This window comes from Procambarus clarkii, chromosome 74 (assembly GCF_040958095.1).
Source record: "Procambarus clarkii isolate CNS0578487 chromosome 74, FALCON_Pclarkii_2.0, whole genome shotgun sequence".
NCBI lineage: Eukaryota > Metazoa > Arthropoda > Malacostraca > Decapoda > Cambaridae > Procambarus > Procambarus clarkii.
The window spans coordinates 14,160,802-14,174,485 of record NC_091223.1 but is presented as its reverse complement, the minus strand read 5'-3'; the positions used below and the strand labels follow the sequence as shown (position 1 = coordinate 14,174,485).

The window sequence follows — 13,684 nt, the reverse complement described above, 5'->3', positions numbered from 1 at the left end:
CCAGTCTTCTCACCCCTCTCTCTTCCCCTCTCCACCTTTCTCTCTCTCTCTTCCAACATATCCTCTCTCCCCACCTCTCCTCCCCCTTCAAACAAGCCCCCCCACCTCTCTCAACCCTGCTACGAACAACACAACCAATATTTCTGACTTAACGTCATGAAAATCGTACGGAGGGGGGTTAAATGCCGATATTTCTTAAAATGTGGCACTGGAGCCGACCCCGGTTGGCCTGTGACATTCCCATGCCCCACACTCTTCATGTGCAAAAGTTGGGTGAGGCTAACCCCAAACGTCTGGCCTCTGGCCTCGGACAGATATACAGACTTTCTTATATAGATCGATCAGAAACAAGATTTATAAAATTACTTGAAAAGTCAAGTACATGAACAAATCCACAAGGGCCGTGATGAGGGATCGAACTTACGCCCGGCCCTTGTAAATTTATTCATTTGATGCATCACGCAATTGTGATTTTTGTGTGTAGTGTGTCAAGTACATACCATAGAGCCCATCATCATCATCCCAGCGCCTTCAAGGAATCCGTAGGACCGCCGGAACCAAAGCGGTATATTTTCAACCACAACCCAGACTTTGTTAACTTATTTCCAACTGCTCATGTTCTAATTATGACTCAGTTATATTAGATTTGTACTTTGTGCAAACGAAATTAAAATAAGAGTAAAAATTCAGTAACTTGATAGCCTAGGTCCGAGACCGTCTCGGTTTATATAAGAGCCCCAACTTACAAGTGTAACTGGATTATATGTATTTGTTTACTTGGCATAGTAAGAACTTAACTCCTCCTGCTTAACTCCTTAAGAACAGGAGTTTCTAACTTCCACCGAAGTTAATCGCAGAGTTGTTTCTACCGTTCTTAATTTAATTTGAATGTGTTGTTTGAGATCACAGCAGTCAATTACCTGTCATTAACTACGGTTGTTGTTTTAGGTCATTTCATACTGTACAAAACATCCAATCACCAAGCTTGTTAGTGTTATTCAAACAAACAGAGCCAACTAATCACAGACCTTGTTGCCGTCAAAGCAACCAATCACAAAAACAAACTAAAAAATGTCTAGTCAAAATGTTGCAAAGTTCATTGTTATTAACATGATTCTATGCCACCATTATTGGTTTGTTAGATTGTTGCTAAGTTTCTATTTCATACTTAATAGCATTTAACAGTTAAAATAAATATATCCTGGGCTCGTTAACACAATTAATCTTTAACTACTACGAACGTTTCATAAAACATGAGGCTTTGTTAATTTGATATATTCTTCTCTTAATCGTGAGTTATTTAAAAATAAACTTGGTTATTTTCTAAGATATGTTTTACTAATGATGTAAAATAAGAAAGTTTCACCTTTCCTCTAGTAATGAAGCACAGAATATTGGACCTCAACAGCAAATGTAAATGTCTAACTTGATCTTGGTAATACTGTCGCAGTGTAAAAATTAAGAAGGATATATAATTTATGAAGGCATTATTGACCATGGCAGACTTGAAATGGATGATATTTTTTATCAAATTTGTTATTTGTACCTTTCTATAATTGCCAACAACAGGGCAGTCTGTGGTAGATGACGGGAAAAAATCTATGTATATTTTTACGTTTTCACCTTAATTCGCTATATTTGCTATATTGTTTTCACCTGAAGCTACGATGTCAGAATAACCTTGAAATGACCCCTTAAAACCATAGCCACTAAAGCCTCAAGTCCTAAGCAAATTAATAAATTTAGAAATTATAAACCAATATCATCTTTCTTTTAAAGTTGCAAATTCATAACATCGGCGGTTTGAATGTAATAGACTCAACATCGACTGTTTTAATGTAATAAACTCATAACAGCAACGTTCTTTTGAACATTTATTTTTTTCTCAAAAATGGCAGTAACATTAGTAGTAGTATTAGTAGGCATCCATCAGTCTCAGGAGACTATGGAGTTGCGCTCTGATGTCGGTCTGGAGTGGCCTCACCAGGGCGCAAAGCCAAGGTGGGTTGATTTGGGGGAGAAGCTGTTACCCAGGCAGCAGGTCCCCCCTCTCCACGGCGCTGAAAGTCTCCAATGGAAAGACATAGTTATTCCCATCCTCAAGGCTATTCTCGGCCTAGCTGCAGCCGTTCCCAAAGGCACATTCGTCAATTTTTTTAATACTGTAAAAATAATTATTGTATCAAATTGTTTTCAGTATAGTTATAAGATTGCAGGATACGTTAGCTTGGCTGTTTTGGTTCTAAAGTATTCGTATTTCAATCCAGTCTCAGGCTATGCCTTCCAAGCTTCGACCAACCAGAAAGATACATTTATATATTTTAATGTACTGTGTACATTTTCATTTTCTCATATATAAATTAATATTAAATTAGAATATTGTTTATAGGCCTAGATTAGGTTATATGTACAGGTTCTGTTGGCACTTATTTGCAGTGCGTGGGTGAAGCATTTAGAGGTGCGATGCCACAGGAGGTTGTGAATAAGCATTGTGAGAGAAGCATTTAAATGTCATTAGTTAACAGTTAGGCAGACCGTCCTCATTAACAAAGGTCAAATGCACGTTAATCCACCCGCCAACCCCCCCCCCCCCCCCCCGTTTATGAATGAAACATTTTACACACGACTCACAACTGATGTTCGAATACCTCTCGAAACGTGCTTCTCTGACAATCTTTGTTCGAATTGTAACTGAAAATGTTTCATCCACGCACTTCAAATGCAAATAATTTCCAACAGAATCTAAACACCTAACTTATGGCTAACTATACATAGCACTCTAATAAGATTTATTATATAAGAAAAAATAATGTTAACGTACAGTTCTTTAACATTTATAAATGCACTCCCCCCCCCACTGGGCTCAATATCTAATAGCGACGTTAATTCAAGGGTGATTCAGTGTTGAATTAAAGTTGATTATATGTTGAACCAACGCCACTCTTGGGTAGTGTGCCCACTGCGTTGGGGGGTCAGCCGACGCTTTAACGAGCCCAGCCTAAGGACAGGTTGGTCTAATATATATAAATTAATACATAAGAAAAAACCTTTAATACATATTTCATTAAAATTGATGAATGCATCTTTGGGCTCAGCCGCCGCTTTAACGAGCCTAGTCTGAGGACAGGTTGGAGCCGTGTGAAATGTTTAATTCATAAACGGGGTTTGACGGTTAGATTATCGAGCATTTGGCAATTATTTATGTGGATGGGTTGTCGTATTTATACTATGTGGGTGAAGCATTTAAAGAGGTGTACTTTGAGCATAAGAATAAGATGTGAGCAAAGCTCAATTTTGCAAACAGTTTGAGCATAATCAGTTGTGTCTTGTGGCAAAGTGTTTTTAACACATAAGGAAGAAGGGGGTGGCTGCTGTATTAACGAGCAAATTGGTCATTGTTTTGAAGATGGTCTGAATCCTTAAAACAAATCGAACACTAGTGAACCTACTGTAACTTCACATCATTGATGCATTACAGCTAATGCGTATCATCGTCTGAGGATCGAGTGAGGCGGATCCCTCGCAGATGCTAACAAGGCAGATAAGAAAATTGTTTGAGCTCTGAGATGTGACTTAATCCCCTTCTCTTCTGTTTTCTGTTGACCGTCATGCGTCTCAGGATATCTCTTGGACGTTTTCATTGCCCTAATTCTCACGTGCCTTAGAGATGACGAGAAACAGACGACTCTAATTTGCATTCTTCACTTTGATGAATCCAGCTGTTTCGCGAATCCCCTCTTTGACTGTTTCGTTGATAATCTCATTGTTCCTCTGGGCAAATAACGTTGACCTAATAACTAATCAGTGTTGAAAACGTTAGTCCAGCAGTGATTTAACGTTGAGCCGACGTTCATTTAATGTTATTTTAGCATGTTTTGTTCTCTGGGTTACGTGGATCAGCTGGTTCGTGAATCCTCTTTCACGTGAGTCATGTTTATTCGTAACCTTTGGTGCATCTTTGGTACGAACCATCTCTCATTAATAATATATTTTGTTTTTTGCATATTTTATAGAGTTCATTTCAGAAATCTTCTAGTTCTTTATTTATTTGTTAATTACATCACTTGTTTCACTTTTAGCTTTCTTAATATAGTAGTTTTATGAAGCGTGCTTCGTAAATCTGAGTCATGTGTCGTGAATCATTAGGTTCATATGTTGCATTTTGAATATTTCGTTTACATGGTATAAAAAATTTATGAATGTTTTTAGTGAATATCATTCTTATAAACCATTTAATCTGTATTATTTAACAATAATTATTCACGAATTGCTTGGTTCGTAAATCATTTGTTTTCACGAGTCATCCATCTCGATCTGGTAAATGGATTTTCCATACAATCATACACTTGATGAATCTGCTAGATAACATAAATCTTCAAATGCCATACAAAACATTTGCATCAGGGTCAGTATTCATCAAGCACTATTAGTGTCCACTTACGAAACCTCTACATCTGTCCGAAATCATAGTGCCTTTATTTTCATTTATTTAAGAATTTAAGAGTTCTGAAGTGCTACAAGGTTCTTTATGACAATAATAATCATGGTTTGCGAAGTTTGGAAGCTTGTAAACTGTTTAATAAATGCAGATTAAGCCATCATGATTGCGGGAAGATATACAGGTTTCGCAAGTGGACACGTAAATATTTTACGAAATTTAGGCCGCGGCAGGACTCAACATGAATCTCTTAATGCATTTATTTACGAACCCATTGTTGGTTTCATGGACCCATTGTTTACTTTCTCACTGCGAAATTTAGGCTGCGGCAGGACTCAACATGAATCTCTTAATGCATTTGTTTACGAACCCATTGTTGGTTTCATGGACCAACATATGTTTACTTTCTCACTGCTAACAGTTGCATCGTTGTCACTCAATAATTTGATTCCTTCAGCAATAAATCTTAGCTCATTTCTTTCGACAGTTGATCGTTATATTACTAATAATGACACGTGTCTGAGCGGGACTTAACCCATATAACAGTGACAGTAGCAACAAGACCCCTTATATCTCTCTGGTATAAAGTTGTAAATGAAGTATCACAGGTATGTCTTGTAAGGATGTGTTGTGTACAGTGAATGTGTCAATAAACAGATCATAGAGTCTTCGTCTCTTATTTACGCTCCAACAACTATGATCAACTAACAGTTCAGACTATGTCCCGAGACTACAATTCCCAAGACTACAAGTCCCAGACTATGTCCCGAGACTATTTCCCAAGACTACAAGTCCCAGACTATGTCCCGAGACTATTTCCCGAGACTATAAGTCCCAGACTATGTCCGACTATCCTGCCCGAAACGCTGCGCGTACTAGTGGCTTTACAAGAATGTAATTACTATGCTATGTATCCTCACAATCCCAATATACCTTCTTGTATATAAATAAATAAATATGTCCTCTATTCACCCAGCAGTAAATAGGAACCCGAGAGTTATACATCTCTTGTGGGTTGTATCCTAAGATAGGTCTGTCATTGTTTGAGAACCACAAGGAGCCTAAGAGACTGTAGTCTCGGACTAGGAAAGCAAAATCATATAACTTCAGTGTGCTCCAGGCAGCTGACATTGATGAATGAGTAAAAAACGCTATTTATAATAATAAATAAATTACTCAAAGATATAAAATATATATATTCTCAATTAAACCAAATGTAACTTTCACATTTAAAGTCTTTCGATATCAAAGAGCGATGCTAATTGAACCAGAAATGCTGACAAAATTTGACTGACCCTTCTCTCAAAGCCGCATTTATTATTAATCGTTAAATTGTTATGTGCCATTATCATTTGCATAGATAACAAAATAGCATTAATAATTATTAATAGGGGAGTGGAAGAACTCCCAGAACCCCATCAACCAGGTATTATTAGTAGTAGCATTTGCATTTACATATACACTCCGCCCACTGATGATATCACATGTGGTTCAGCACGACCTGTAGGACTTGCTGCCCCAACCCCACGCCCAACGCTGAGTCTAAACCCACGTCCAACGCTGGGTCAAATTCTTCCCACTCAACAAAATCAATAAAAATACACAGAATGTGGTTCAGAGTATTTTTATTGAACAACAATCCACTTTTGTGTATATATTCCAGTTAATATATACTGGAATTTTCCGAGAGATATTTTGAAGGATAACGTACATATTCTTATTTTATTCATAACAATATATAATATTTTTAGATTTTGTTGATATGTAATGGAAATAAATACCAAACCTTGTAAACAATGATAGTATTTTATTTGTCAATGTTCAAAAAAGATATTGTTTGTGTTCTAACAAATATCTAAACCAAGCTTCATTACAAATTCAAATAGCTTAATTATCTTCTCAGTAAGGCGTAAATAAGCACCTTGCAAGGGATCCACACTGTCTTGAAGCGACGCTAATTTATTACTTAGCATCAAGTTTAAGTAAGTTTATTTAGATAATAAAATACACCCAAAAAAGGATAGAGTAGCTTAGGCTATTTATACCCTCGGCATCACATCAGTGTAATATCATGATGACTGTCAGTGTTTTCCAGAGCAGCATCAACTCGGTCACTCATTGATGGTGTAGCCAACTCTCATAAGGAGCCTGCTGCTGTAACTTCACCAGTAAACTAGTAAACTTAAGTAAACTTAACCAAGCAAGGCTGTTACATAAGCAGTGTAGCTTTGCAATAAAGAAATGAAACCTTAATCAAATTCCATGCAAGTTTTCGATACACGAGGGGGACTAAATATATTCCCGAGACTCAAAATATAACATATGGTTTATGAGCCACACGGCAATATATATTTAACATGAACTAAGATTTTTAAACTGCCTTATTCTTGTATTGATGACTTGATCGCTGAGTAGACGCTCCACCTGGAGCGGACGTTCCCCCAATTGATGACGATGGGGTTTGAGAAGATCCCAAGTTGGAACCAGAGTTCAGTCCAGAGAGGAATCCGCTGGAAGAACTAAAGGAATCCAAGCTGGCGCCTGAGTTGAAGTTGAACTCGGGGATTGATCCAGAAAATACCTGATTTGATCCAGAAGCAGAGCCGAAATTGGATCGAGAGGCTGAACCAAGGTTAGAATTAGCAGAACCAATGTTAGAAACAAAAGATCTAGGAGATGAGCCAAACCCGAAACCTAACGATCCAATGCTACTTTCAGAAGCACTCACACTGTTAACTGATGATCCAACGTTAGATCTAGGAGTGTCAAAACTGGAATCTGTTGATCCACGAGTAGTTCCAGAAGAACCAAAACTGGAGCCTGATGACCCATGACTATTTCTAGGAGAGCCAAAATTGGAACCTATTGATCCATGAGTAGTTCCAGAAGAGCCAAATTTGGAACCTGTTGATCCATGAATAGTTCCAGAGGAGCCAAACCTGGAATCTGTTAATCCATGAGTAGTTCCAGAAGAACCAAAACTGGAACCAGTTGATCCATGAGTAGTTCCAGAAATGCCTAACCTGGAACCTGTTGATCCATGAGTAGTTCCAGAAATGCCTAACCTGGAACCTGTTGATCCATGAGTAGTTCCAGAAATGCCTAACCTGGAACCTGTTGATCCATGAGTAGTTCCAGAAATGCCTAACCTGGAACCTGTTGATCCATGAGTAGTTCCAGAAATGCCTAACCTGGAACCTGTTGATCCATGAGTAGTTCCAGAAATGCCTAACCTGGAACCTGTTGATCCATGAGTAGTTCCAGAAATGCCTAACCTGGAACCTGTTGATCCATGAGTAGTTCCAGAAGAGTCAAACCTGGAACCTGTTGATCCATGAGTAGTTCCAGAAGAGTCAAACCTGGAACCAGTTGATCCATGAATAGTTTCAGAAGAGTCAAACCTGGAGCCTGTTGATCCATGAGTAGTTCCAGAAGAGTCAAACCTGGAACCTGTTGATCCATGAGTAGTTCCAGAAGAGTCAAACCTGGAACCTGTTGATCCATGAGTAGTTCCAGAAGAGTCAAACCTGGAACCTGTTGATCCATGAATAGTTTCAGAAGAGTCAAACCTGGAGCCTGTTGATCCATGAGTAGTTCCAGAAGAGTCAAACCTGGAACCTGTTGATCCATGAATAGTTCCAGAAGAACCAAAACTGGAACCAGTTGATCCATGAGTAGTTCCAGAACCAAAACTGGAACCTGTTGATCCATGAGTAGTTCCAGAAGAGCCAAAACTGGAACCTGTTGATCCATGAGTAGTTCCAGAACCAAAACTGGAACCAGTTGATCCATGAATAGTTCCAGAAGAGCCAGACCTGGAACCTGTTGATCCATGAGTAGTTCCAGATGAGTCAAACCTGAAACCTGTTGATCCATGAGTAGTTCCAGAAGAGCCAAAACTGGAACCTGTTGATCCACGAGTAGTTCCAGAAGAGCCAGACCTGGAACTTACTGATCCATGAATAGTTCCAGAACCAAAACTGGAACCTGTTGATCCATGAGTAGTTCCAGAAGAGCCAAAACTGGAACCTGTTGATCCATGAGTAGTTCCAGAACCAAAACTGGAACCTGTTGATCCACGAGTAGTTCCAGAAGAGCCAAAACTGGAACCTGTTGATCCATGAGTAGTTCCAGACGAGCCTAACCTGGAACCTATTGATCCATGAGTAGTTCCAGAAGAGCCAAAACTGGAACCTGTTGATCCATGAGTAGTTCCAGAACCAAAACTGGAACCAGTTGATCCATGAGTAGCTCCAGATGAGTCAAACCTGGAACCTGTTGATTCATGAGTAGTTCCAGATGAGTCAAACCTGGAACCTGTTGATTCATGAGTAGTTCCAGATAAGTCAAACCTGAAACCTGTTGATCCATGAGTAGTTCCAGAACCAAAACTGGAACCAGTTGATCCATGAGTAGTTCCAGAAGAGTCAAACCTGGAACCAGTTGATCCATGAGTAGTTCCAGAAGAGCCAGACCTGGAACTTACTGATCCATGAGTAGTTCCAGAACCAAAACTGGAACCTGTTGATCCATGAGTAGTTCCAGAAGAGCCAGACCTGGAACTTACTGATCCATGAGTAGTTCCAGAACCAAAACTGGAACCAGTTGTTCCATGAGTAGTTCCAGAAGAGCCAGACCTGGAACTTACTGATCCATGAGTAGTTCCAGAACCAAAACTGGAACCAGTTGATCCATGAGTAGTTCCAGAAGAGCCAGACCTGGAACTTACTGATCCATGAGTAGTTCCAGAACCAAAACTGGAACCTGTTGATCCGTGAGTAGTTCCAGAAGAGCCAAAACTGGAACCTGTTGATCCATGAGTTATTCCAGAACCAAAACTGGAACCAGTTGATCCATGAGTAGTTCCAGAAGAACCAAAACTGGAACCAGTTGATCCATGAATAGTTCCAGAAGAGCCAGACCTGGAACCTGTTGATCCATGAGTAGTTCCAGAAGAGTCAAAACTGGAACCTGTTGATCCTTGAGTAGTTCCAGAAATGCCTAACCTGGAACCTGTTGATCCATGAGCAGTTCCAGAAGAGCCAAAACTGGAACCTGTTGATCCATGAGTAGTTCCAGAAGAGCCAAAACTGGAACCTGTTGATCCATGAGTAGTTCCAGAAGAGCCAAAACTGGAACCTGTTGATCCATGAGTAATTCCAGAAGAGCCAAAGCTAGGCACTGATGATCCAATGTCGGTTTCAGGAGACCTCAAAGAGGAACCAAGAGTAGTTCCAGAAGAGCTCAGACTGGAACCTGATGATTCAAGTGTAGTTCCAGAAGGTCCGAAACTGGAAGCTGATGAAGCAAGGTTAGTTTCAGAACCAAAATTGGAACTTGTTGACCCAACTGTAATTCCAGAAGAATCAACATTTGAACCTGATGATCCAAGGCTAGTTTCAGAAGTGGTAAAACTAGAACCTGTTGATACAAGGGCAGTTCTTGAAGAGCCAAAATTGGAACCTGATGATCCAAAGTTGAGTGGAGAAGAACCAAAACTGGAATCTGATGATTTAACATTTGGCTTAGAAGAGCCAAAAGTATAACTAGGAGTTCCAAACTCTGATTCAGTGGTAGAGTCTTGGTGAGGACCGAATGAGTGGATGTCACGTTCAGTGCTGGAACCAGATGTATACCCTAATTTAGATCCAGAAACACCAAAATTAGAACTAGAAGATTCAAAATTAGGTTCAAATTTGACAACAGAAGATCCAGCACTCGATCCAGAACCATGATTGGATCCCAGTGAAGACCCAGAGTTAATAGCATTAGTAAATCCTGGACTAAATCTGGAAGTCACAGAACTTGAACCAGAAAATTGTGAGCTTAATTTAGAAGATCCTACATTAGAACTTGGAGAACTAAGCTTGGAACCAGAAGACTCAATATTTGATCTAGGAGTGTCTAAATTAGAAGTATTAGAATCCAACTTGAAAGTAGAAGACCTTCCATTTGTTCCAGAGGAGCCAAAATTAGGACTGGAAGTGCTAATCCTGGAGCCAACAGAGTCTACACCTAATTCAGTTGAACCAATATTAAAATTGGAAAAATCACGCTTAGATTCAGAAAGCGCCGGTCCTGACTTATGAAACCCATCATTAGAGCTAGAACCAAAGTTTGATCCTGTGAAAGATATATAATTCGAATCAAAGGAATCTAAATTAGATCTTAAAGAATCAAAACTAGAATTGACAGAGTCGAAGTTAGATCCAGTGGATGACCTAAGGCTGGAAACTAAGGGGGACCCAGTATTAAATTTGGACAAGGCGAAACTGGACTGAGTAGAATCTATACTTGAACCTAAAGAACCAGAAGCAGTTAATCCAAAACTAGAATCCAAGGAGCCAAATTTAGATCCAGCAGATGCCCCGAAAACAGTACCAGACTGAACTAAATTCGGCCCAGTAGAACCAAAACAAGAACCTGACGAGACAAAACTGGATCCAGTGGCTGAGTCAGGCCTAGAGGAAGGTCTAAAATTAGATTCGCTGGAAGAGCCAGCACTCAAGCCAAAAGATTTAACGCCATGGTTTGAAGAAAGGTCAAAAGTAGAGCTAGAAGAAACTAAATTTGGTTCAGAGGAACCGAGCCTGGAATCAGAGGGATCAAAGTTAGATCCAGAAGACCCAAGTCCTGAAGCAAAAGACTCAATGTGACGTGCAGTTGAAGAATCAGAAAATCCAGAACTAGATTTCAAGGAAGGTATAAAACTACCACCGGACGAATCTTCACGTGAACCAGACGAACCAAAATTAGAGCCAGAAGCACCAGCTTTAAATCCTGTTGAAGAACCAGAAGAGGCAGCGTTAATTCCTGAGACAGAGGATTTCGAATCAGATCTCAATGAATGACCAGAACCAGTACTAAATGATCCTAAACCAAATCCAGAAGAACGAGAACTGGAACCGGAAGACCCAACAGAAGAGCCAAAATGGCCTAAGTTAGACCTTGAGGTGAAACCCAAATGAGACCCAGAAGAACCCTCGTGTGATACCGGAGAACCAAAACTAGAACCGGAGGAGCCAGAAAATCCAGAGTTAGATCTCAAGGAAGATTCAGTGTTGGCATTTGATAAGCCTAGACGGGATCTCGTAGAACTAGTAGAATCGGAAGAGTCAATCTTATCTCCAATAAAAGACCCGAAACTGGAGCCAGTGGAAGACCTAATACCGGTACCAGAGAAACCAATTTTAGAGCTAGAGGAATGACCAAGAGTGGAACTGGTTGGATTAATGGGCCTGGAACCAATAGAACCACCGTCATGTTTAGTGGTAGAACCAAACCTGGAAGGCGATCTAAAACTTGATCCTGAGGAAGAACCAAAACTGGTGCCTGAAGAGCCTTCGCTTTCTCCAAAGGATGAGCCAAAGTTGAATAAAGGAGCTGATTTCAATTTTATATTTGAGGTTGAAGATCGTATGAATGATTCAGAAACTCTAGAACGTGTAGATGAGTCACTGGACGTCCCGACTCCAGATGTCGGGGATATGTCGAACCTCTTGAAATCCTGTAATCCAGAAGCTAAACTGGAATCTGATTGGTACACTGCTTGCGGTGATGAACGACCCTTTACCTTCTGGTACTGGACTTCCGCTTTGAAGCCCGATTCGTCATCGACGCGATAATTCACTATTCTTAAGAGGTCGTCAGGCTGGAGAACGGAGTAGGAGCCAACTAGAACACCATCTTTAAGAGATTCCTTTTGTGATTTCTGGTCACCTGTGTCAGCAGCGTTAACTTGGTACTGGTAGTCGAAAGACAAGGACGTATCTGTCTTGCTATGTTGCAATGGGCCTCTGCCAGGCAGGTACGCGTTCTTTGTTGCTTCTGACGCTGCTAAGACTGCAGATACAGCCAACACTAATACCTGGACAAACAAGAAAGCATTATTTCATAGTCCACTTAGTTGATTTATTTTGTCATCTATCGCTCTCTATTGGAAGCAATCCTTTTTGAAGACAAAATAGCCTCATGCGCTAAAAAAGTTCTATAAGAATAAAGACATCCCTGCACTGAACGTCATGACAATGTCTGCACACTCAATGCAGCACTGAATTCAAATAATGTTGTTTAAATCACATATCCTCTCACCTGGGATGCCACCATGATGAGGAAGACACAGGAAGTGTGAGGCTCAGAGAATGCAACTCGCCTTATATACCCGACGGCAGGAGCGCGGATCAGGTGTCCCCCGCCGGAGCCTAGTGTCTGGTGTTGGTGCAAGTGATGGTGTATGCGAAAGTAAAAACAAGTGAACGCTTCATCCGGTTATGTATAGCAACTTGATATTGTCATGACTGGCCTGCAGAACAAGCAAATGTATATACAAAAAGGTACGAATAAATGAAATTTCAGAAGGTCTGTTGACCCACACAAGGCAGCCCCTGCATTCATATCCGCCCAAACTCATTCATATATATGTCTAACCTACGCTTGAAACAATCCAGTGACCCACGTTACCCAGTAACTTGATCCGTAAATCAACAACCCTATTTCCAAACCAATTTTTACCTACGTGTTTCCTAAATTTAAATATATCAGAATATATCATTAATATATACGAATTCAGTGTTATTAATCCGGCGTTTACTGTATACCACAGTTTACTTATCGGATTGTATTCTAAGTATATTGGTTAATACTTAATGCAATACGAGGTTCCTTTATTAAAATTGAATAAGTTCATATATTTATTAAGAATACAAGTTCAAATACCCCTATTTCTCTTTCTTTCTCTTTACTCTTTCCTGCACCTCTCTCTCTCTCTCTCTCTCTCTCTCTCTCTCTCTCTCTCTCTCTCTCTCTCTCTCTCTCTCTCTCTCTCTCTCTCTCTCTCTCTCTCTCTCTCTCTCTCCCTGCCCCCTCTCTCTCTCTCTCTCTCTCTTTCTCCCTCTCCCTGCCCCACTCTCTCTCTCTCTTTCTCCCTCTCCCTGCCCCACTCTCTCTCTCTCTCTTTCTCCCTCTCCCTGCCTCTCTCTCTCTCCCTCTCCCTGCCTCTCTCTCCCTCTCCCTGCCTCTCTCTCTCTCCCTGCCTCTCTCTTGCCCTGTTACCCCCTCTCTCTTTCCCTCCTTACCTGAGTGCCACTAACGCTATTGTTCCCTCCATACCTTACTTTCTTACCTCTCTTTCATTCTCCTCTGCCCCCTATCTCTCCCCCGTTCCTGCCTCACTCCCTCCCTCCCTAGTGATTCATCTGATTACGTTCAAGCGTGCCTGACTTTCCCGCGCGTCATAAGCCTCTGCAG

The 13,684-nt window shown here is 40.5% G+C and overlaps 1 protein-coding gene across 1 annotated transcript; it reads right to left on the bottom strand.

Annotated features, from left to right (window-relative positions):
- Positions 1-6,225: 6,225 nt before the first annotated feature.
- LOC123767456 (filaggrin-2) lies at positions 6,226-12,544 on the bottom strand. The gene is made up of 2 exons (XM_045757144.2): positions 12,530-12,544; positions 6,226-12,305 (listed from the first exon to the last, which is right to left on the bottom strand). The coding sequence occupies exons 1-2, from the start codon at positions 12,542-12,544 to the stop codon at positions 6,810-6,812; spliced, it is 5,511 nt and encodes a 1,836-aa protein (XP_045613100.2). The 3' UTR covers positions 6,226-6,809.
- Between the last annotated feature and the right edge of the window lie 1,140 nt (positions 12,545-13,684).